This window comes from Salmo trutta, chromosome 12 (assembly GCF_901001165.1).
Source record: "Salmo trutta chromosome 12, fSalTru1.1, whole genome shotgun sequence".
In the NCBI taxonomy this organism is placed as follows: Eukaryota; Metazoa; Chordata; class Actinopteri; order Salmoniformes; family Salmonidae; genus Salmo; species Salmo trutta.
In genome coordinates, this window is record NC_042968.1 from 26916559 (window position 1) to 26942678 (window position 26120).

The 26120-nt window shown below is 41.6% G+C and overlaps 2 protein-coding genes across 2 annotated transcripts in view; both read right to left on the reverse strand.

Annotated features, from left to right (window-relative positions):
- Nucleotides 1-16619, reverse strand: part of LOC115203281 (Wilms tumor protein 1-interacting protein homolog) — a 36854-nt gene extending 20235 nt beyond the window's left edge. The window contains exon 1 of the mRNA XM_029767836.1: nt 14532-16619. Coding sequence (XP_029623696.1) covers nt 14532-16047 — 1516 coding nt within the window. The 5' untranslated portion in view covers nt 16048-16619. The remainder of the gene's footprint in view (nt 1-14531) is intronic.
- A 482-nt stretch (nt 16620-17101) lies between these two features.
- sdr42e1 (short chain dehydrogenase/reductase family 42E, member 1) lies at nt 17102-20693 on the reverse strand. Its single transcript, XM_029767837.1, has 3 exons — nt 20562-20693; nt 20106-20171; nt 17102-19482 (listed from the first exon to the last, which is right to left on the reverse strand). The coding sequence occupies exons 2-3, from the start codon at nt 20165-20167 to the stop codon at nt 18384-18386; spliced, it is 1161 nt and encodes a 386-aa protein (XP_029623697.1). The 5' UTR covers nt 20168-20171; nt 20562-20693; the 3' UTR covers nt 17102-18383.
- Nucleotides 20694-26120: the final 5427 nt, after the last annotated feature.

Genomic DNA, 26120 nt, shown 5'->3' on the forward strand with positions numbered 1-26120 from the left:
GAGTGGCCAGACTGCCCTGAACTGCCGGAGTGGCCAGACTGCCCTGAACTGCCGGAGTGGCCAGACTGCCCTGAACTGCCGGAGTGGCCAGACTGCCCTGAACTGCCGGAGTGGCCAGACTGCCCTGAACTGCCGGAGTGGCCAGACTGCCCTGAACTGCCGGAGTTGCCAGACTGCCCAGACTGTCCCGAGTTGCCAGACTGCCCAGACTGTCCCGAGTTGCCAGACTGCCCAGACTGTCCCGAGTTGCCAGACTGCCCAGACTGTCCCGAGCTGCCAGACTGCCCAGACTGTCCCGAGCTGCCAGACTGCCCAGACTGTCCCGAGCTGCCAGACTGCCCAGACAGCCTGGAACGGCCTGAGCCGGAGCCACCTCCAAAAATAGGTGGGTTGGGGAGGGGGGGTGTAGCACAGTGCCGTCGTTGACGGCAGCCACCCTCCCTTCCCTCCCTTTAGTAAGGGGGAATTTTTCTTTTGGGTATTGTTTGGGGTTATTTTTTTTTGTTAAGGTGCTTCCGGGGTAGCACCTTTAAGGGGGGGGTACTGTCACGTCCTGGCCAGTATATAAGGTTAATTGTTTTGTAGTTTGGTCAGGGCGTGGCAGGGGGTATTTGTTTTATGTGGTTCAGGGTGGTGTGTTTGGTTAAAGGGTGTTTGATTTAGTATATCCGGGGTTTTGGTTTATAGTCTATGTTTATGTATTTCTATGTCTAGTCTGGTGAGTGTGTTTCTATGTTGTGTTGATTGGGGTTGGGACTCTCAGTTGAAGGCAGGTGTTGTCTATCTGCCTTTGATTGAGAGTCCCATATATTAGGGTGTGTTTGTGGTTGTTATTTGTGGGTGATTGTTCTGTGTGTAAGCCGTATGCTTTACCAGACTGTTTGTAGTTGTTCGTTCGTTCGTTTCGTTTTGTTATTTTTGTATGTTCATTTTTGTAGTTAATAAAAATCAAGATGAGCATACACGTACCTGCTGCGTTTTGGTCCTCTTTCACCAACGACAACCGTGACAGATGATTACATTTTTTCATTGCACTTCGACTCACTTCTTTTCATTATCAATATTTATTTACATATTTAAGTTAATTTCATATTCATTAACTGCCACGTGTTTCTCCACCTATGTAGGAAGCCTACTCTATTTCAATGAGACCACACACACTAGGCACACTTGAACTCTCACACCCAACTAGGTCAAGTAGGCTACTGAAGTTGAAGCTGCGTGTGAATAATGAAAAAAAAATATGTGCTTTCAATACAATAGGTAGGCTAATGCATACCAAGCAGAAAGAGGACCGTATTAAAATAATTTGTGGGACAACAAAAATATTTTCATCCCAAAGTCGTCTGTCTGACCGCCTGCTCCCGCCTGCAGCATGAAAAATGCTGGCCACGCTGCCCTGATCTCTGTGGGGACCCGCAGATCCCACATGCATCCCGCGCGAATGCAGCCCTCTAGTGCGGTCAGTACACAACATGCTCATCATGTCTTAGCAGGGTGTCAAATGGTGACAGGGGTCCCAGCAGGGTCAGACAGCCAGGGAAGACCAGTCTGGGACAGAGGTGAGGTGAATTCTTACAGATACAACACTTTATTCGCTCAAGTTCAGAATGGTTGTCAGTTAAAACCCATACAGAGACCCTGAGCTCTGACGTCATGTATAGCATATTACTGTACAGCCACTCCATTACAATTCAGGTGCTTATCAGTGTCCAAGTCTACCATTTTCAATCCGTATACGGGTACGAGTCTAAAGGGTCAATTCTGTGTTAGGGTCAATTCTGTAGTTGCGAATTGCTCTTAATTCCAATTCAATTCTTGAATTTGAAATAGCCACACCCCAAATAAATTTGACTTTCATGTTCACTTCTCAGTTGAATTGCTTTGAATTCAATTCTACTTCCTTCAAATCAAATTCCATTAAAATTTTGCTTCCTGTGGGGTGTGGTCAATTCAAATTCATTGTTTGAATTTAATTCAATTCCAAAATTCCGAATCGACCCCATCCCTGCTTTTTACATCTATGACATCAGAGTGTGAATTATACTGTGACGTTTTTTTTATAGTAAAGACAAAAAAGACAAAAATGACCAAAAATAGTAAAGACAAAAATGCATTACATTTTAATGTGGCATGAACACACCCAGTAATGATGTTTAAATCTGATTCTCAAACAAATCACTTCAAAAAGTAGGCTAACTGTGGCAGCGTACGTTCGTCCACTCTAAAATAATTCCAGCATCCAAACAGTGCACTGTGCACAGGTCATTTCATGAAAGGAAAGAGACATCTGTTAAAAACACCATAATGACATTCAGCGATTGTCATTAGGCCTACTACAGTGGTGTGTGTGTATTCATGGATGCCAATGGAAGCCATACTTTCCCAAAAATGTGAACAATAAAAAAAGAAAAATCATATGAAATAATGTTTCAATAAGGTTTCATAATTTTTCAATTAGGAAGTGGTTGACTCTAACTCACTTGAGAAAGCATCCGAGTGATCGAAACTGCGGCCCTCAGTCTCAGTATGTGTATCACATGTATCTGATGCTGTCTGGCCAAAAAGAGTATGACAGGCGCTGTTTCGTTCACTTGGATGCTTTCTCCGGTGAGATTGATGCGTCTTGCTGTTGGCGCGCATCTCGTCAAATTATAAACATTTAACGACCCTCCCAAAGGTGAACTTTTGTTGCCTTTAGAGGAGCTCATGTCTCATTCATCCTCCGTAATTCGCACGCTGTATGAAACTCTAAAAAATTAAGGACTACGGTACCCCAAGGCTATCTAAAGGTTAGGCCCACATGTTTTCCTTTCAACAAGAGTCATTCAGCTGGACCAAAGTCAAATATTGGCATTTCCTATTCCAACTTAAACTCGTGACGCTCTTCCTGCACTCAGAAAAGATAAGAGGAAAAATTAGGGCTATTCTCTCTGATAACAATACATAGCCAAACTATGAATCATCTTAATCACAACAGCTTGGCCAAAATAAATATCTAGAATAGCCATTGGCAAGAAAATAAAATATTACTGTCCAGATTTGGTAGATCCCATATTATCTCTATATTCCCTTTAAAGAGAGACGCAGAAGACTGCAAAGTGTAGTTATTTAACCACCTAAAATTGAACATGAAAAAGATACCAGTGGGGTCGAAATATTGTCTGTTTTGTGTGGGAGTTGAAGACTTTTTTTTATTTGTATCTGTCCAGCACCTCAACTAGTTAGATGTACTAAAAGTGAACCAGATATCAGATTGGAGTGTTCCATGGTGTTTCTGAAGACTCCAGATCTTGAACCACAAGCACTCTGACAATGTTAACGTGCGCACAGTATTCTGGATAATAGCTCATATCCTGGTGAAGGTCTTATTTTTCTTATATTTATTCATCTCTTGTTGGTTCTTCTTTTGTTCTTATTTGTGTATTAGTATTTACTGTTTATTGCACTGCTGGAGCTATGAACAAAAGCATTTTGCTGCACCTGCTTTAACATCTGCTAATCTGTGTACGAGACAAATAAACTTTGATTTGATTTATTCAGGATAAGCTGTTTACATGCACCTTTGATTTCCCACCCACGAGTATCCCTGTATCCATAAATAACCGAATATTGCAAATTTAGCCAAGGATGGCAAAAATATTTTTGGAAATGGGGTGCAGAAAAAAAGTTTGTACCCCTCATTAGATATTTTTCTGCTTATACATTAGGAAGGCTATTCGTTAGTCAACTTTGTTAGTTTATAATTATATACATGCATCTTCTCTTCTGTCATTCCTTGATGCTCTAGAACACCAAATAAAGCCTTGCTCACCAGAATGATGTCATACATCGATAGAATGAACGCTTTATCAATAATCTAGTTGACATCGCTAGCGTTTTCTTTCATTTATGCTTCTCTCGCAGAGCGAGGACATTTATGGACCGGGGAGTTTGTTGACCAGTTTTAAGGAAATTAAAAGCTGTGAAAACAATCCAACATGTTTCTGACAGTAATTCATTTCGTCTTGGAATAAATTTCACGTTTCGGCTGTACAACAGGTACCTAAGTACGCATTCACATTTTCTCAAGATTAAAGAAAAAAATTATATTTCTCCACTCCTGTTCCCGAGACAAAATTAACATTTGGTCTATCATTTTACTGCAAGAAACAAATAATTCTGCATGAGTAAATATTATAATAGGCTACATGTGAGGCCTACAGTCAGTGTCCAGACTTCAATTACTCTCCCAACTATCCCAACTTTTCCCATCTGAACTTCAAAGCTGATACTATGTGAAACTGAGTCTGCGCAGACCGTTTAAACAACAGTAAATGGGAAAAGATGTTTACATGCTACAGTATCCTGTCTAAGATCAGCATATCCCAGGCATCTTATCTGGGTTTCTTAAAACCAGGATAGGAGCTTATTTGGATTATTGTAATCAGATATGTTTATATGCGTCAACTCAAAAAGAGGGATATTGGTGTGCATGTAGGGCTACAGGTAGCCTAGCGGTTAGAGCATTGGGCCAGTAGCTTTCAGCAAGGTTCTTAACCGTACTACTATGTGTATGTGACAATAAAACATATAGTCTATATATATATATGTAAACATGGTCATTGACTATAATCTGCCTTGCCTCAGCTGACAGCAGTTAGACTCTCTTGATTACGCCAAGGCTGCTGACCGATCTGTACTACCTACAAACTCCAAGCCCAGCATACTACTCTAGTATGGTCTGCCAATGTCCCTGTATCTCACTGCTAATGGTCTTTTAATACTCCCCCACTGTTCCAGAACTTCCAGGAATATTTCTGAGCATGTTTTAGTTGTTTTCCATAATTGGGGCATTGGCATCGAACAATTCCATGAACAGTGTGGACAAACTGTTGGCAGCTATACAATTTAAACACATGGATCTGCACTGATAATGGCAGGTCCTGAAAATGTAATGGCACCTCTATTATACCATCTGTACCACACTTGCACCTCTTCTGCTCTGCTTTGAAAAGATGGCTGTTCCTAGGAGATACAGGCTGGAGAAATGTGAAGATAGCAGTGACAAATCTTCACAAGGTTTGCAAGGCAAAGGCTATCTGTGGTCTCTGATCACAAAGTGTCTGAACTTTGAGTGCAAGGACCAAGTGCTTCCGGGGAGTAGAGCTGAAATGTGTTATAGGGAGGTGGGGAAGGTAGGGGGGAGTCTGCACTCCAGGGTGGTTGATTTTTGGAGGGAGTGTGGACTCTCACCACTTGATGATATCTCTGCTAAGCAGGTCATTATCACAACCCCCCCACACACAGTTTATTGTGCATTCTCCAGACCAAGGTCTCCTCCAGCTATCTCAGTCCCATTCTGCTGCATTCCAGACTCATGCACTTGCCTGAAGCCTCCTCTGTCTACTACGGTATCTGACTACGAGACAGATAGCGGTGCTGAGATGTTTGCAGGGGAATATGCTGACAATGAGGTAGGATAGAGCAACATTCTTAGAGGCTTTGTTGAACTGATATCTTCTGAATACTCATAGGAGCAACTGCCTCAATACGGTCCTCTCTCTCTGCCTTTGTTAATTTTCCAATATACTTTATTTCCACTGAAGTTTAAGGCTTTGCTTATTTCCATTGTACTTCTATAGTACAGTCCTGCTGGAGCTTCAGTTAGAATTGTAAACAAAACAATGGACCATGTCCATGTGCACACCGCCAGGTACATGTCCATTTCATCTCCCAAGGTGGAAGCCTTGCCCTGAGGAAGGAAAGCTTGACAGGAAAAACTGAACAGAGTAGGGAACTTGCTACAAGCTAAGGAAAAGTTCATGACATTTTGAGCCAAGTTGACTTGAGATGATTTCCCATAAATGTTGCTGTTAAGCCTAAAAGGCCCTCTCAAACGGATGTGGACAGTGTTTTACATGACTGAAGGGACTAGGGAGAGGGCTAGGGAGAAAGAGGGACTGAGCAGGAAAAGTCTAATTTGTTCTTAATTTAAACCAGATCACCAAGTCCCTGGTGCCTCCACCGTGGGTACATCATGTCCAGTGTGCTCAGGACAGAACAACACCACTGGACACATGTGGAGAAGAAAGAACATTGCCCTTCATCGTCAGTAGCACACTCAGTGATGCTGCCCATAACTCAGAGAGTTCCACACCTTTGGGGACCAGGGGTGTAATGCTGCCGGAGCGTGAAGGAGTGGCGCTCCCTCACTTTTTTCAATTTGAAAATACACGCAGATGGTAAAACTATTTCTGGAAGATTTTAATTCTGATAAATTTGAAATTAATTATATTTAATTACCACAAAAATTCCATGAAAAACAATAGAATGACAAACCAAATAAATATGTATAGCAGCCTAGAGGTAGGTAAATGGTGCTTTGTTCCCTTTCTTCTCTCTGGTGGTGAGAATGATTAACTATAAGCTGTGTGTGTGCACTGTGGAAGCCCGTCGGAAGATGGACCACTTTGGCCCAATGAGAACATTGAAAAACAAAATTTCCCTGTGTGTCTGCCTTGATGTTCATAAAACTCCATGGACCCCTCTTCCGCAGTGAAACCCAGAACGATATGTGACCACTTGGTCACAGCAACATCGTTCTGCCGAGGACAGCCAAACCAGAGTGGCCACCGCAAAGCCTGAGAGCCTGACCTTCTCTGGAAGTAGATTGGCTATTAGTTGAGACGCAGGGCCCATTCTAGCTTGGTATGTTAGGATGGGCAAATGGAACTGTGAATTGGGCCAAGTTTGAGGAAATTATGCATTTAGGTTATAGTTTATTGTGATGCATGAATACGTCACACTAACAGCTTGATTTTATGGTGGTTTAAAAAAACATTTCCTGCAATTCTACACGGTAATGATTTATATTCACTTCTTGGTCAATTGATTTAATAATATGTTCAATCTATGCAAATAAATTCTATGAATTGATAGTTCACCTCTGTTTTCTTTTATTCTGTAATAGGGTATATTGATTGCGTTCAAGCAAATCAAATCAATGTTTATTTATGATACAGCATGTAAGCTACACAATACAATGAAACGCCTACTCGAAATAAAACTCTCCTCGCAAGCAGCGCAATGATATTAAACTAAGTACTTGTTTTACATTAGGCTATAACCAAATAGCTATACCACGTAGTTGTTTGTTCCTGAACTGGCCAAATGGCAGAGCTATCCTTCAGCACCACAAGTTGGTTCAACTACTTTAAGATCATTGTGCGCTCCTGGCGTTGTCCTTTCAACACTACGAAGAGCGCTCCAATTGCTTAAAATGAAATCTCATCAAGATCTGTTGCTTACACCGAATACTCATCACTTATTACTATTATTACAAATAGAAGACTATCACTTCACACAACGATACTCGTTTAGTAAAGTTAGAACAAAGCTGAATCCATGTCTAGCAATTTCACATAACAAAACCAAATATAATAGCATAGTAGGCATATAACGTTATTGTTACACCAAAAACACCTTCTCATTTCTAATGACATTTTAGGATGGTTAGCTGAAGCTGAATAGTTCAAAAGAAATCCACATGCTCCAACTCAACAGCGCCACTAGGCAGGATATACCCTTTGACTGAAACAAAATACAAGGCTAATAGTTTGTTATCACAATCTACTCTAATTCTCTCATAAAACAGTAGGCTAATAGTTTGTTATCACAATCTACTCTAATTCTCTCATAAAACAGTAGGCTAATAGTTTGTTATCACAATCTACTCTAATTCTCTCATAAAACAGTAGGCTAATAGTTTGTTATCACAATCTACTCTAATTGGCTCATAAAACAGTAGGCTAATAGTTTGTTATCACAATCTACTCTAATTCTCTCATAAAACAGTAGGCTAATAGTTTGTTATCACAATCTACTCTAATTCTCTCATAAAACAGTAGGCTAATAGTTTGCTATCACAATCTACTCTAATTGGCTCATAAAACAGTAGGCTAATAGTTTGTTATCACAATCTACTCTAATTGGCTCATAAAACAGTAGGCTAATAGTTTGTTAACACAATCTACTCTAATTCTCTCATAAAACAGTAGGCTAATAGTTTGTTATCACAATCTACTCTAATTCTCTCATAAAACAGTAGGCTAATAGTTTGTTATCACAATCTACTCTAATTGGCTCATAAAACAGTAGGCTAATAGTTTGTTATCACAATCTACTCTAATTCTCTCATAAAACAGTAGGCTAATAGTTTGTTATCACAATCTACTCTAATTCTCTCATAAAACAGTAGGCTAATAGTTTGTTATCACAATCTACTCTAATTCTCTCATAAAACAGTAGGCTAATAGTTTGTTATCACAATCTACTCTAATTCGCTCATAAAACAGTAGGCTAATAGTTTGTTATCACAATCTACTCTAATTCGCTCATAAAACAGTAGGCTAATAGTTTGTTATCACAATCTACTCTAATTCTCTCATAAAACAGTAGGCTAATAGTTTGTTATCACAATCTACTCTAATTGTCTCATAAAACAGTAGGCTAATAGTTTGTTATCACAATCTACTCTAATTCTCTCATAAAACAGTAGGCTAATAGTTTGTTATCACAATCTACTCTAATTCTCTCATAAAACAGTAGGCTAATAGTTTGTTAACACAATCTACTCTAATTGGCTCATAAAACAGTAGGCTAATAGTTTGTTATCACAATCTACTCTAATTCTCTCATAAAACAGTAGGCTAATAGTTTGTTATCACAATCTACTCTAATTCTCTCATAAAACAGTAGGCTAATAGTTTGTTATCACAATCTACTCTAATTCTCTCATAAAACAGTAGGCTAATAGTTTGTTATCACAATCTACTCTAATTGGCTCATAAAACAGTAGGCTAATAGTTTGTTATCACAATCTACTCTAATTCTCTCATAAAACAGTAGGCTAATAGTTTGTTATCACAATCTACTCTAATTCTCTCATAAAACAGTAGGCTAATAGTTTGTTATCACAATCTACTCTAATTGGCTCATAAAACAGTAGGCTAATAGTTTGTTATCACAATCTACTCTAATTCTCTCATAAAACAGTAGGCTAATAGTTTGTTATCACAATCTACTCTAATTCTCTCATAAAACAGTAGGCTAATAGTTTGCTATCACAATCTACTCTAATTCTCTCATAAAACAGTAGGCTAATAGTTTGTTATCACAATCTACTCTAATTCTCTCATAAAACAGTAGGCTAATAGTTTGTTATCACAATCTACTCTAATTCTCTCATAAAACAGTAGGCTAATAGTTTGTTAACACAATCTACTCTAATTGGCTCATAAAACAGTAGGCTAATAGTTTGTTATCACAATCTACTCTAATTCTCTCATAAAACAGTAGGCTAATAGTTTGTTAACACAATCTACTCTAATTGTCTCATAAAACAGTAGGCTAATAGTTTGTTATCACAATCTACTCTAATTGTCTCATAAAACAGTAGGCTAATAGTTTGTTATCACAATCTACTCTAATTCTCTCATAAAACAGTAGGCTAATAGTTTGTTATCACAATCTACTCTAATTGGCTCAAAAAACAGTAGGCTAATAGTTTGTTATCACAATCTACTCTAATTCTCTCATAAAACAGTAGGCTAGTAGTTTGTTATCACAATCTACTCTAATTCTCTCATAAAACAGTAGGCTAATAGTTTGTTATCACAATCTACTCTAATTCTCTCATAAAACAGTAGGCTAATAGTTTGTTATCACAATCTACTCTAATTCTCTCATAAAACAGTAGGCTAATAGTTTGTTATCACAATCTACTCTAATTCTCTCATAAAACAGTAGGCTAATAGTTTGTTATCACAATCTACTCTAATTCTCTCATAAAACAGTAGGCTAATAGTTTGTTATCACAATCTACTCTAATTCTCTCATAAAACAGTAGGCTAATAGTTTGTTATCACAATCTACTCTAATTGGCTCATAAAACAGTAGTCTAATAGTTTGTTATCACAATCTACTCTAATTCTCTCATAAAACAGTAGGCTAATAGTTTGTTATCACAATCTACTCTAATTCTCTCATAAAACAGTAGGCTAATAGTTTGTTAACACAATCTACTCTAATTGGCTCATAAAACAGTAGGCTAATAGTTTGTTATCACAATCTACTCTAATTCTCTCATAAAACAGTAGGCTAATAGTTTGTTATCACAATCTACTCTAATTCTCTCATAAAACAGTAGGCTAATAGTTTGTTATCACAATCTACTCTAATTGGCTCATAAAACAGTAGGCTAATAGTTTGTTAACACAATCTACTCTAATTGGCTCATAAAACAGTAGTCTAATAGTTTGTTATCACAATCTACTCTAATTCTCTCATAAAACAGTAGGCTAATAGTTTGTTAACACAATCTACTCTAATTCTCTCATAAAACAGTAGGCTAATAGTTTGTTAACACAATCTACTCTAATTCTCTCATAAAACAGTAGGCTAATAGTTTGTTATCACAATCTACTCTAATTCTCTCATAAAACAGTAGGCTAATAGTTTGTTATCACAATCTACTCTAATTGGCTCATAAAACAGTAGGCTAATAGTTTGTTATCACAATCTACTCTAATTCTCTCATAAAACAGTAGGCTAATAGTTTGTTATCACAATCTACTCTAATTCTCTCATAAAACAGTAGGCTAATAGTTTGTTATCACAATCTACACTAATTCTCTCATAAAACAGTAGGCTAATAGTTTGTTATCACAATCTACTCTAATTCTCTCATAAAACAGTAGGCTAATAGTTTGTTATCACAATCTACTCTAATTCTCTCATAAAACAGTAGGCTAATAGTTTGTTATCACAATCTACACTAATTCTCTCATAAAACAGTAGGCTAATAGTTTGCTATCACAATCTACTCTAATTGGCTCATAAAACAGTAGGCTAATAGTTTGTTATCACAATCTACTCTAATTGGCTCATAAAACAGTAGGCTAATAGTTTGCTATCACAATCTACTCTAATTGGCTCATAAAACAGTAGGCTAATAGTTTGTTATCACAATCTACTCTAATTGGCTCAAAAAACAGTAGGCTAATAGTTTGCTATCACAATCTACTCTAATTGGCTCATAAAACAGTAGGCTAATAGTTTGCTATCACAATCTACTCTAATTGGCTCATAAAACAGTCGGCTAATTCAAGAAGCTCTAATTGCATATTCCCATGAAACTGATTGAGATCAAACAAATGATTGGCATGGAGATGCAGTTTGGATGTTTCAGCTGTAAAATGTGATATTGAATAATCATTCACGATGGACAGTGATGATGGCCTATTTGAAATGAGGTAGCCTATGCCTAACTTTGTGTTTGAGAGTATTAAAAATCTAACATTTTCTTTGGACAATATGGTTAGGCAAAGGCAGATGTTGCAATTGGAGAATGCATTTTATGCATATTCTATAATGATAGGCTATTCAATTGGCTACATCTGTCAGTACAAACATTGATTGAGTAAATAATGATGTAATATACATATTTTCTTTGTGCTCCCTCACCTAAAAATAGCAGTACACCACTGTTGGGGCCATATGAAATACACTATTAGGCTACATAAGCAAGAATGGAATTAATAAGAAATAGTAACATTCAATTTGTTTGAGTACTTGAAATCATTATGTTGATGAACTGCAATGTTTGTCCAAAACCTAGATGTTTGAGAAATGGCATGAAACTGGAAATGAGGCAGAAACTGTCTGAAAATCTCTGAAAATATTTAAGTGATTATGCTGTGTTCTGTTGTTGTTCAGGCAGGCCAGGGACAGTGTGTTCTCTCTACTCATGGTCTATTGTTGGAAGGGTAATGGCAGCACTCTAAATGCTTCCCATATTCATGATAGGGAGCTAAAATACTCACACTTCATTAATGAGAGTGAATTTGTGATTAAGCTAACGCATCATGAACATGTATCATTAATGTGAGCTATGTTCACATATCAACTAACACAAGAGTTACCAATGACCCTAAAACATTTGGCTGCCTTGTGTTTTGTGTATTCATAAGTGTATTTGTCAAAAGAGCAACTGTATCGGCTCCATTTAGCTCTAAGCCATACATGTAGCTCAGACTGGCCTCCAGAGCGGCTGCAGTGAGAGTTGAGAGTTGGGGTGACTGACACCACCACCAACACAGTACAAGTTGACCAAACCCTTTCTGAGTCAACCATGTAAAATTACTATACCGTCATTATTATTCTGAGCAGGTGATCAGACTTGACCCCCGACAGCCATGTCTGGCCCGCGAGCCAAGATCATGTGCCAAGTGTCTGGTGCTGCCCGACTCCCCACTGGCTGGTTAATGAAGGGCTTCGTGGGGGGGTCTGGGCGGGGGCGAGCCGGGGGCGGGGCGGCTCTGCTCTGGAGGCCTCAATGCTGGTCTGTCCCGGGCCAGCTGTTGATTCACAGCTCCTTCGCCACCACAACAAACAGAGGCCACACAGGGGCCTGCATTTAGGCAAAGCACAGAGCAGAGCAACGCAGTGTGACAGCACAGACCTCAAAGCCCGGGCGATCAATTTCTCCACTATCGCCATGGAAACAGAGCCGGCTCTCTCTCTCTCGGCCCAGCGTAGTGTGAGGGGCTTCTGTCTGCTGCATTCTACAGCTCTCACCTGCTCCTCTGTGACAAATGAACAGCCGTCTCAGCGTCACTCTGAGCCAGCCAGCGCACTGGAGGAAAACAAAATCAAACCACTGTTCTGTTCTCAGACCGCAGCCATTTGTTCATCAGCACATTCAAAAGGTGGATTGATTCTCCCTTCTTTTCCTGTGGGAGGGGAGAGTTTACACCTTCAAAAACAATGATTTCAAGTCTCAGGGAGGGAATATGTTGCAAAAAAGTTACAGCTCAGAGCACTCATGGAGAAAAAAGGCAACAAAAAAAAATTCTATCTTATGGAATGCACAGAGAGAAACGGCAGAGAGAAGTCTTCCAGAGAATGCCCGCTGCAGTGTCCGACTGGCCGGGCGTTTTCACCAAGCAGCAAGACCACTGAATCACTGAAGGGTATCACATACTGAAGGGTATCTACTCGCTCCCTGGGACAGAACAGAAGGTTCCATTCAGCCCCACTCAGCGCTGTGTAAACGTTAGCTCTGCCAAAACAGAAATGTGTATTTCCCTGCAAAAGCCACTCTTATCTGCCACAGAGGGAGTCGTTGTTGGCATGATAGAATACATGTTAGTTGTTAAGGTTGCAACCAGCCACTAGATGAGATGACAACAAAGCTCAGTGAAGCTAGGCTGAAGTCGTGTTCAACGCCCCCTTTTAACTACAGCATGACGATTAACAGACAAACTTTACCATCTCCACAACTACACTGGAATAGTAAACAATGGATTTACTTAGCACTACAAAATAGCTGCTTTGTAGTAACATGAGTAACAACAATTAATAACACCTGACTTGTTACACATAAGAAAATTCCTGTTATGTCACTATGTAATGTAGTTAGGCTGTTATTACTATGTTCTTACACTATTGTTATTACACTTGCAGTGCAAGGTATGGAGATGGAGATCAGGACTGTGATTTATAATGAAAAGGATCCCCAGTAGCTCTCTGGACAACATTCCCCCAACTCCCACCTCACCTCATAAAACACCCAAGGACTTGAGGCAAAGGGCTACCTCAGGCGTGACCAGCCAGTTCTGATTGATCAGTGGCAGGGCTGCTGTGGCCAGGCCACAACACTGTTTGACCAATCAGCTGGCTCCATGGACAAAATGGGCCTGATCACTCAGTTAATGCTCCAGTTAGCCTAACGCCGCCTCAGCCTCCCACGATACCAGACACTATCAAACACACCAAATATTATGACAACACAAAATGTAATGTGAAGATAATATTCTTAAACTTGAAAAATGTATGTTTAGTTTTTGCACTGCTCTCATTAAAGCCCATGCTTCAAATAAACTAAAATGATCCTCAGTGTAAACACATTATCATAGGGAAAATATTTATTAGGTAAATCAACTAGAACCAGTGATGAGATGTTTGTGTCAAGCAATAAAATGAGGTGTTATAATTGAAAATGTTTCCAAATATCCATGGCCTGACCTGTGTTGTGCTGTCCTGTGTTGTGCCAATGAACATGTGCTCAGCTATAATGAGGTTAGTGACCCAGCTGAAGATGAAGTCACCCAGTGAAGCCCATCAATTGACTTATCTTCCACACATGTATGGACCACAGGGCACCAGAGTTCAAGTTCATAACCATGAGGGTTATTATCAGACCACCAAACACATGGAACGTGGAGGATGTAGTCTGGCGCTTTTACATTTCTACCTGACTAGTTCATTTGACTTTGTGTAAGAAAAGCTTAATTCTGACCTCTTGTTGAGACATGTTTAGGGAGCTGTCATAAGTTTACAAGTAGTCTAAAAAAAGATATGCCAAGATCAATCAAATTATTGTTTCATTTCATTTTTTGTTTTTCTATTTTAAAGCTTTATTCTCACTTCATTGCACTCTCATAGTGTTCCTTATAATCAACAGTGTTCATAGGAGGAGTTACACTTACCAAAGTATTCTTTTTTCATGTGCATTTCTAACTCCTTCTCCAGCTCCAAGGTGAGTGCTTCCAGACTCCTTTCTGCTTGGCTTGGGCCACTTTCCCGGCACGGGGTCACCTGGTAAGGTAGTTTAAACCTCTGCCCTGAGGCTGGTGTTTTCGTATGGAGCCCATAAGAAGATGATGGTGATCCAGCGGTCACCTCTGTATTCATCCCTGCCTGGGTTGACTGTTGTGGTGCATGCTGTGGCAGGGCCTCTGGCATCCCAGAGAGCGCTTGGAGATGGATACGATTATGAACACCGTTGGTATCGCCACAATCTTGTGTTAGTATGTCCTCCTGCAAACCAGTCCCCAGCATTGAGGACCTGGGTGAAGGCAGTTGGAGATCTGGGTAGGTGCTCATAGATCCCCTGGAGCTCCGGGAACTTCTGGAACTGTGACTGGAGATACTGGACCGGGGACTAACGACGCAGTTAGCTATTGTCCCGGGTCTTGCGCACCCGTCCTGGCTGCAGATGCTTGACCGGGGACTGGCCACCGGCATGCCATGCAAAACTGCACCCTCCAGATCATGGTTCTCCACAGGCATGTAACGCGAATCGGAATAGCTAGAGCGTGGACTGGTGGTACAAGAATACTGGCTCGCTGTGCTGGACCTGGGGCTGATGTGCCTTTGGTCGTAGCCCATACTGATGCCGCTGGTGCGGTTACTGCTGGGCTTACTGCAGCAGTCATAGCTGTTCAGACTGGCCCTTGGGCTGGAATGTTTACTTGTGTCGCTGGCTGTACTTGCATAGCTAGATCGGGGGCTGAGGGCACTGCTCCCTTCGCAGTGTACCAGACTGGACCTGGGACTCGTATACTTGTCTTGCCCGGGTACCACCAGACTCGTGCGCGGGCTACTGATGCTCGACCTCGGGCTTGCATGTTTGCTTTGCTCCTGGGAGGAAAGAGAGGATACGAAACTGGACCGCGGGCTGGTTGCATTATATCTGCCGTCGTGGTTGGTGGTAACACAGATACTGTTGCATCTGTTGCCAGGTGAAGGTACTGGCTTGTTCAAAACCACTCCATCGTACGCGCTACCAGTGCTGTACCTATGCCCCAGCACCTCCAATGAGTACCTCCTGTGTCGCTCGGACGCGCCGCTATAACACGGCAAAGCAATTTCGGATTTGGTGCAATAGCTATCTTCATTAGGATAAACTATGTCTCTTTGAGGGGTGCAATAATCCACAGGAACGGCTCTGTTGCCATTCACGGGGCGCACGGGAGCCGCAGTGTACACTTTATTCCCAGACATGTAATTCTCAACGGTGTGTATCTGTTGCTGAGGCACTGAGTTGCCATTCATTGTCTTACTTTTCTGCTCGGGTATCGTTGGAGACGAAAAATCCAAATCGGGGTTGATAACCATGTCCCTCCTTGAACTGTACATTCCATCCTTGTATGCTTCATATAAGGAAAGGTCCTCCATTAATTTACACGCCCGGAGTCCCAAATCTTCCTCATAGTGATCCATGGTTTGCTCCGGAGGCGACGAACAAGTTCAGAGAAAGAGCGCACTAGTCCACAAACCGACTACCGAGTGAGAGATAGCAGTAATTGCATTTCACTTGGAAATCATAACAAAACGCAGGCTCAATCCAGGCATCGTCGCCTGTTTGCTGAACAGCCAGTGTGCTTGGACATCTCGAAGCGGTGCATGATCTTTTTCTTCGAAAACATAAACCCTTATCACAAAGTTTCAACGTCAGGACGCATTTGTCAACTTCAGTTTTTGTTAAGTTGAAAGGTCTTTACAGTCAATGGCGCGCTGCGCGGAGGAATTTTTCCTTGTCAAGTTTTTCTCCAGATTTCCAAGAGTCTCAAATTTAAATTTGAGGTCGAGAAAATATTGCAATGCACCACTAACAGCCACATCTTACATATTAAAAGACACAGGCTGCGCCAAAACACATTTTAAACACAATTTAGTGCAAGGGACTCGTTTGTGGAGAAGGAATGCGAGGAAGTGGACGGGGTGCACTCCGCCTCTCTGGAATGTGGTTAATGCTGGAGCGAAACAATGATTGCGACCAACTCAGCAAGGGGGTGCCTGAGTTTGAAAAAGAGTTGTCCCTAGAGAGTATGGCTGTATTCATCTCAGCCTTAAAAAACTGCACAAAGGACCAGTCTCACCTGGCCCAACTCCCTTTGCCCTTTTCGGTTTAGGGACAGAAACGGCTTCACTGAATTTAGAATGGATTGTTTCTAGAGCATGCTGGACAAGTATCAAAGTTTAAGTGCTGGACACAATGTATCACAGTTTAGATGCCGAATGCAGGGAAGGCTTCTCTTCTGTCTATCAACAAAGGGCTTTTGCCACCAAGATTATGCATCTCTTATTTGTCGCATGACTCGCATTTATGATTTTGTTCTTGACAGCAAAATATTGCATTCTCTCAAAAACATTGGTTTTACAAGTTACAAAAAAGTGAATATAATGTGTGATGATTAAGCTAAGACTTGTCCCCAATTTTTTATGAAGTTAGCCTATTACTTTGTGCAACTCATAAGAAACACAAATCACAGGCTGGTCAGTCATGTACTTTTATTCAATAATATTATGAGACCATTATCCAACTAAAATAAAGAAAAATATCCCTTATAGGAAATGTTATTACAAATACCAACAAATGATTGATCCCCATTAGGATTTGGTCACAAAACAACCAGAAAGGTTAGGAATTCAGCAGCAGACCTGATAAAATATATTACACATTGACTAAAAAATCTGGTGGTCATCATGAAACATTTCAAAGTTGTACAGTATAAAAAAAAGCATAAAGTCTTGTGTGTTAAACATCAATACATTGTCCGTCATATTTCTTATTACCATCTTCAATTGAGATGTAAAAACAAAACCAATGTAAATGTTGGGTCCCACTTTAAATGAAGTACAACTTATAAAGTGTTTCATATAGCATACATAAAGGCTTCATAAGCACTACATAAATGCGTCACAAATCATCTTTAAGCGTATGTCATCAGGGTGGCAGGTAGCCTAGTGGTTAAAGCATTGGGCCAGTAACCGAGCTGACAAGGTAAAAATCTGTCGTTCTGCCCCTGAACAAGGCAGTCATTGAAAATAAGAATTTGTTCTTTACTGACTTGTGTAGTTAAATAAAGGTTACATAAAAAAAGAAATACTGATTAAATGGTGTATAAACATAAGTGTGTTGTTACATTTGGCTATTCACCCTACAGTGGGAATGGTTGTCACCCTTTATGACATATGCTTATAGATGATTATTTAAGCATTTATGCAGTGTTAGTCTTTATGTATGATTTATAAAGCCTTTATAAGTTGTACTTCATTTAAAGTGGGACCAAATTTTGTTTGTACCAATAGACATCTGAACCAAGTTTAGAGAAAGTTAGTATATCTAACTAGGTATATATTTATTTAACATAGGCAAGTCAGTTAAGAACAAATTCTTATTTACAATGATGGCCTACCGGGGAACAGTGGGTTAACTGCCTTGTTCAGGGGCAGAACGACAGATATTTACCTTGTCAGCTCGGGATTCAATCTAGCAACCTTTCGGTTACTGGCCCAATGCTCTAACCACTACCTGCCACCCCCATTGTTGGAATTTAACAAAACACAATCATGGTCATTTATTAAGACAAGGGTATGTGGTCTTTAATTTTAACAGGTCTACTCCAGGTTAATAATATTATTTAGTTTTTTTACAAACTGCCAACATTGTAATTAATAAAAGGAAAACCAAACAATCCATCACCACTAGTATAGCACAAGTTTCAACATTTAAATGTGCCATTGAGATGTATCACTTTATTACTGCCTGCTGATTAACTGCCAACCACTGGGAGGTATGAGAGGGCCAGAGCTACTAGAGCTGCTAATATAAGACCATCTAGTATCAGTTGCTGGAGACGTGAACCCCTAGGTTTTCTTCCGTGACCTCTACTCTTGAACCACTGCACAACCTCCTCCAGGTTATACTCCTGGGGCTCATAACCCAGCTCGGCCTTGGCCTTCGCCATGCTGAAGTAATGCGTCACGCCGGTCTTATACACCTCTGTGCGTGTGAGCAGAGGCTGGAAGTTATAGATCGGGCCGATGAGATGGTGAATCATCTCAGTGAGGAATGCAACAAAGTAAATGAGAGAGATGGGTAGACGTAGTTTGGGGAAAGAGTAACCCAAACCCTCCACCAGAGGTCTGAAGAACTCAAAGTTGTTGACAGGTCTTCCGTCTGAGATGAAGTATACCTGTCCAGCAGAGCGGTGCTGGTGCTCTGACGTCAGAGCCTCTGCAGCCAGTTCGTGTGCAGACACCAGGTTGTCTACATGGACAAACTCCACTAAACTTCTCGGATCTCCATACACAAACCTGAATATCCCCTTCTCTATGTACCCAACGATCCTGGGCAGGTGCCTCTGCTCGCCAGGCCCGTATATACCTGCTGGACGCAGAGCACAGGCCCTCAAAACACCTGTCCCATCTTTCAGCTCTGTACCACTGGCTTTCATCACGGCCATCTCAGCTACCGACTTGGTTCTGGAGTAGTGGTCGGGGTGGAGATGGAGAGGTAGGTAGGGGAGGCTTTCGTCACCACCCTCAATCACCTGGCCTCCGAACACTACGTTGAAGGTGCTAGTGTAGATGAGCCTGGAGACTCCAGCCTCTACACAGGCCATGAGGACATGCTCTGTGCCCTGGACATTCACCTCTTCAATCAGCTTCCTGTTCAGCTGCTCCCTGCCAGACATGCCGTAGGAGGCGATGTGGAAAACACAGTCCATGCCAGTGACCGCCTTCTCCACCTGAGCATATTCACGAATATCTCCCTTTAGGAACACAATGCCCTCTGGAACCTCTAGGCTGGGTGGGCTCATATCAAACAGAATGACTTTAGCTCCCTTTTTATGTAGTGAGCAGGCAAGGCTGTAAGAAATGAAGAATAGAGTGATCCTGTTAATCTGGAATATTGGGTATAGGGAAACCTTGCACATGTTGTGAGGGATATTCAAGGAATGTTCAGTTCAACATTAAAAACAAAATAGGAAAGTCATTAGCCTATTTATGAACAGTGCTTGACTTGGACTGAAATAGGTGCAGATAGTCATTTTGGGTGCCAGTACTGTTTATATTTAGGTGCAGGAGCTCCACAATACTTTTGAGCTCATATTCTATAAAAGGAACAGGAGCTTAAGCAGTAGAACATTTGAGGTGCCGGTACTCAGCTCCGGTGAGCTCCTGTCCAAGTTAAGCACTGCTTATGAAGTTACCATTAGTAAGTCACAACAATTTGTTGTAAGCAGGGATTCAATTGATGGATTGATAAGGTTCTGCCACTTTAGTAAGTAACACAGAATAAATAGACAACAGTGAATAACATCATCAGAATAACTGGTATGATAACTCCCCCTAGTGGGGTTTAGAACTACCGTTAACGAATTATTTTGCACATTCACTTGGTAATGTAGAAGTTCTCTTCTGTATTGATGAGATGAAGACTATGTACAGGCAACAAATAATGTAAAATATTTATCTTTTGATGGGCTTACCGGAAACCAAAGTATCCACTGCCACCGGTAATCAAAAACGTGCATATTCGCGCCTTTTCCATTTCACTGAAAAGAAAACGTGAAGGTCATTGTGCTTGAAATAACACCACACAGTACCTTCAGAGAGAGCATAAATTAACATATTGAATTTGTAAAAGAGACACGTGCCGAAACGTATAACAACCAGCAGTATAACAACCTCATCACGTCTACTGTAGCCATACTTGTAAGATTGTGGCCTATTATTTGATAATGCTTCCTTGACGTTTGGCTACATTAGCTTCATGAACGCAACATCTGATGCAAACTAGTTTAGCTACATAAGAGTACGACAATGACAGTTGTGTAACCTGTACCGTATCAATCAGATCGCTGACATATTTCACTGGTCTACAGGCTGTGATCTAGGCTATCGAACATCAAACACTTTCATTTCAATTGAAAACTGGCTTTTACCTTGGCGTTATAACGTAGCAACCTTATCGTTTGTCCAGCATCAATGCTTGAATTCATTAATTAATCGGTGTGACAGGCTGTTACTATTTTACAAACAACTTCCTTGGGCGGAGCTAGTGGAATTCTTGGAGGGAACTGCGAGCGGTTTCATGACTTGTCAGTGCATGAGCTACGCAAACTTCCTACTTTGCACTTTTGTCGTGGTAGGTAATTCCTCCTCTTTATTGACAGGGTAGAGAATTTTTTTTAACATTTTTTGATTTGACCTTTATTTAACAAGTCAGTTTAGAACATTCTTAATTACAATGACGTCCTTGCCGGTCAAACCCTAACCCGGCGACTCTGGGCCAATTGTGCACCGCCCTATGGGACTCCCAATGATACAGCCTGGAATCGAACCCGGGTCTGTAGTGACGCCCCTAGTACTGAGATGCAGTGCCTTAGACCGCTGTGCTACTCGGGAGCCCATATATCAGGGATTTTATATGTTGTCCGAGGGAGCACCAGGGACCTCATTCAGGATGTTGTCACAGGAACATCCAATTTCAGTGTATCTGAAATGTACAACAGCTCACCAAAAAGAGGCTCTTTTAGTTCCCAAATGACTCCTTAAAAAAAATACGTTTTGTATTTTTTCAAGTCAAATAGTTTGCAATAGTTTGACTATGATTGCTGTTAAAACAATTCTAATTAAATGAAATCATACTCTACCTTAACCACAATGTATTTAAAAATGCATTGATTTGTTATGAAAAAGAATGCTATTAAACATTTGCATTTAAAGTATAACTTTTTAATGTACACTTCTCAAAAAAATTAAGGGAACACTTAAACAACACAATGTAACTCCAAGTCAATCACACTTCTGTGAAATCAAACTGTTCACTTAGGAAGCAACACTGATTAACAATAAATGTCACATGTTGTTGTGCAAATGGAATAGACAACAGGTGGAAATTATAGGCAATTAGCAAGACACCCCCAATAAAGGAGTGGTTCTGCAGGTGGTGACCACAGACCACTTCTCAGTTCCTATTCTTCCTGGCTGATGTTTTGGTCACTTTTGAATGCTGGCGGTGCTTTCACTCTAGTGGTAGCATGAGACGGAGTCTACAACCCACACAAGTGGCTCAGGTAGTGCAGCTCATCCAGGATGGCACATCAATGCAAGCTATGGCAAGAAGGTTTGCTGTGTCTGTCAGTGTAACGTGGTTCGTTCTGCGTTGTGTACTTTTAATCAGGACACTGCCACAACTGGAATTATGATGGTTGAATCATGTTTATTGGTCCTGCACACGAAGAGACAACACACAATAGGTTAGCCCTCGGTGCAGTCACAGCTCTCGGGCACCTTGCTAGCTGAAGGTCCGGCAAAAGAGAACGATAAAAGGGTCCGTAAGTACGGATAACCCGCGATGGACCAAACCAAAATATACAAACTTTTACAATTAGGTGTATTTACAATATAGATATCAAAAAATGTTTGTACACCGAAAAATAACATTAACTATGCTGCTGTAATTAAATAAAGAAAACACATTGAATTATTATTATTGTTATTAAATTATTAACATCCCCTCTTGACCTGGCCTACTTGAACTGTCCTTGCGTGCAACTTGGTGCATAATCTAGGGGAACAACATCACTCTACTACATTCACCCCCACTGTTTTACACTAGATTATAGGCACAAAACACATTACCTCGAAGGTAACAAAGCAAAGAAAGAAAAAGAAAAAAAAAAAATTCACACCCACAGAGCGACGGAGTAACCCAGTGTAGTCCCTTAAGTCTAGACCCACAAATGGTTGATCAGCTGGAAAGCTATCCCGCGAAGGATTAGGAAAAATAAGAGGTAGCTAATCCCTTATTCAACCGTATACAAAAAAATGCCAAATACATTTTATACTGATGAACTACACACAAGGTTACATGAATTGTCAAAAATATTAGACCAACCCACCAATCACTCTAAGACCCAGTTAGATTACCATATACACACAAAAAAATGAAAAGGTAGGCAATATCCTACCGTCACTGAGAAACCAAGAACGGTTTCATTTCCTGTGTAGACATAGTTTGGATTAACCTATCCACTGGCTTAATAAATCTACCTAGTCTAGTCCGAACACCCTCACCCAAAAACCTAGCAGGAATGTCACGGACAGCACTAACCGTGCTCAGAGGTCTAACCTCAGGTTGGGGAATACTACAACTCGGCCTATCCGGAGCCAGCACACTTTCAGTTACAGACTCAACACTAGTAGTGTCAGACGACTGATCAGAATCCTGGTAGATTGCCACAGACCACACTGACAAAGCATCTTCAACCAAGTTAACAACATCTGTCACAGCACCATCCCCACTGAATGGAGTTTCGCCATCAGAACTCTTGTAGGCTTTGGGAATCTCTCTCTGGTCCACTTCTACTGAGCACACCTCACTCAAGGGGACGTCATATGGCCGTTCCACTTCACTTCCATCAACTGGGACTACACCATCTTCTTGGAATATCCTCCCAGAAGACTCAGGAAGGCTTGCTACCCAGTGGACAGTCCTTGCGTCACTCCCATCCATTTTGCTGGACGCTGCAGACATCTCAGAGAACACGTCACCACTCGATAGATATCCGTGACTCTCAGGTTCCTCCCATGAAGGCAAAGGCAGAAAGTTGACTGGCATAATCAGGTTCCTATGCACCGTCTTGATGCGTCCAGTGGTAGGGTGCTGTATACGATATGTGTTCAGTGAGCTGTTCTTCGCAACAACTATGTACACCGCACTGTCCCAGCGATCAGCCAGTTTCTTCTTGCCCCTCTCTCCCTTGTTAGCAAGTAGAACTCTGTCTCCCTTCTCTACCGAATGACCCTTCGACCGTCTGTTGTAGACCTCGGCTTGTCTCTTTTGTTGCTTACTTGCATGCTGCTGAGCCAATGTCATGGCTTCTCTCAGATCCTCACCCAAAGACTGGACATACTTATCCACATCGACCGTGTCCCCATCCAACAGCACACTTTCAAACATAACATCTACTGGCAACCTAGGGGTGCGTCCAAACATCAAGAAGAAGGGCGGAAACCCAGTAGTCTCGTGAACAGTGCAGTTATAGGAGAATGTCAATGTGTTCAACATCTGAGGCCATTTAGCCTTGGACCTAGCTGGCAGAGCTCTAATCATCCCACCCAGCGTGCGATTTAGCCGTTCTGCTTGACCGTTCCCCATGGGATGATAAGGTGTGGTGTGGGACTTTCCAACACCAGATAACTGAAGTAATTCAGCAATAAGTGAACTTTCAAAGTTAGCACCCCTGTCAGAATGGATACAATCAGCAAACCCATAAACACAGAAGAAATTATTCCAGAGAACACGAGCCACAGTCTTAGCAGACTGGTTTGGACACGGATACGCACATGCCAGCTTAGTAAAGTGATCAGTCACTACTAACACATCAATAGACTTGTTGTTTGAATCTTCTGCAGTCCAGAAATCAATACACACCAGTTCCAAAGGTGCCGTTGTCACAATGGAGACAAGTGGAGCTCTTGCTTCAGGCTCAGGTGCTTTACTCAACACGCATCTCTTACAGTGGGCCACGTATTCCTTGACATCCTTTTCCATAGAGTTCCAGTAAAACCGCTGTCTCGTAAGCCACAATGTGCGCTGCTGACCCTGATGACCAGCATCATCATGAACTCCCTTCAACACAAGGCCTCTCAAAGACACAGGTACAACATACTGGAATATTTTCTTCTTACTCACTGGGTGTTTTGAGACACGATACAGAATCCCTAACCGCGTGGTGAGTTTTCCCCACTGTCTTAGAGTATAAACTGTTTCATTAGCTTCAAGGACTCGCTCTCTCCTAGATGGGCGCCGGCCTCTATCTACAAAGAACATGACTCTGCTGATGACAGGATCCAGTGACTGGTTATCATACAGCTCCTTGTGTGTAAAGACAGGTAAAGGGCTCTGACCCATGGACATCAACTTCTCAAGGTGCTGTGCATGTGAGATGGCCCTCACTGTGGCACCATCATCCCATCGGCGGTGAGCATGGAGGACAGCAGACACCTCTTCACAGGAAACCAACCCACTGACATCGTCTCCAGCTCTACTTAATTCACTCCCAGGAGCCATAGACGTTCCATAACCAGCCTCGGGCTGTTCACAGGAGAGGCGGAACATGTCTTGAACATCATCCACTCGAAGACCTCTGGCTTCCTCCAGCAGGACATCATATGGAATTCTTGTCAGTCGGTGCAGAACTGTGGAGCGGACAAATGGCTCTCTGCTCAAGGCATCAGCAACAACATTCTTGGGACCTGGTATGTACTGGATATCAAAGTCAAAGGGAGCCAGCTTTGCAACCCATCTCTGCTCGCATGCATCAAGTCTCGGCTTTGTAAGAATATATTTGAGTGGATTGTTGTCGGTCCACACAGTAAACTTATGCCCTCGCAGCCAATGGCTGAATTTATCATGAATGGCCCATTTCATGGCTAGAAATTCCAGTCGGTGAGCAGGATACTTGGATTGTGCATGATTAAGAGATTTACTAGCAAAAGCTATTGGCCTGGCTATTGCCGTCCCATCTTGCACTTGGGATAGTACAGCTCCCAAACCACTAGTAGATGCATCCACAGAAAGTAAAAATGGCTGAGAAAAATCTGGATGAGCCAGCAGGGCCTGGTCAACTAGTGCTGATTTCAAAGCTTCAAAAGCGAGTTGACATTCAGCAGTCCAGTCTGCAGCAGTGAGCCTGCGAGAGGGACCAGGCCTCCTCCCACCCTTGCCTCTCCTAGGCTTCTTCTGACCTGTAGTTAGCTGAAACAAATGGCCTAGCAACCATGGAACAATTCTCAATGTAGTGCTGATAGTATACTACCATACCAAGAAAAGAACGGATTTTGCTAGGAGACGGAGTGACACCATCAGCCTCCATCATCTCGCTCTCAGTCACGTTCAAAATGGTTTGAACTTTAGCAGGGTCAGTGGCTACACCCTCCTGAGAAATGATGTGACCCAAAAACTTAACAGACCTCCTCAAAAACTTGCACTTAGACGGAGACAGTTTAAGATTGTGCTCCTGCAACCGCTGAAAAACCATCTCAAGTCTCTGCAGACTCTCTTCCTCAGTCTTAGGAAAAACCATCAGATCATCCAAATAACAAAGGAGACTTAGAAAGTTTTGGTCACCAAAGATGGTCAGCATCATTCTCATAAACGTAGCCGGGCTGTTGCATAGGCCCTGAGGCAACCGATTGTACTCGTGCAGACCTAAAGGAGAGGAAAAGGCTGTGTATTTCCTGTCCTCTTCATGCAGTGGCACGTTATAATACCCTGACGTCAAGTCCATTGTGCTGAAGAAGGCATTACCTCCCAGCGCGGCCAGTACATCAGCCTGATGAGGCAGGGGATGAGCGTCCTTTACAGTGCGGGCATTTAACCACCTAAAGTCAGTCAGGCTACCTCTGGCAAGCACATGGAGGGCTGTGCGGCCCCCCAAAGAAATGCCACCCCACACCATGACTGACCCACCGCCAAATTCACCAGTGGCGAA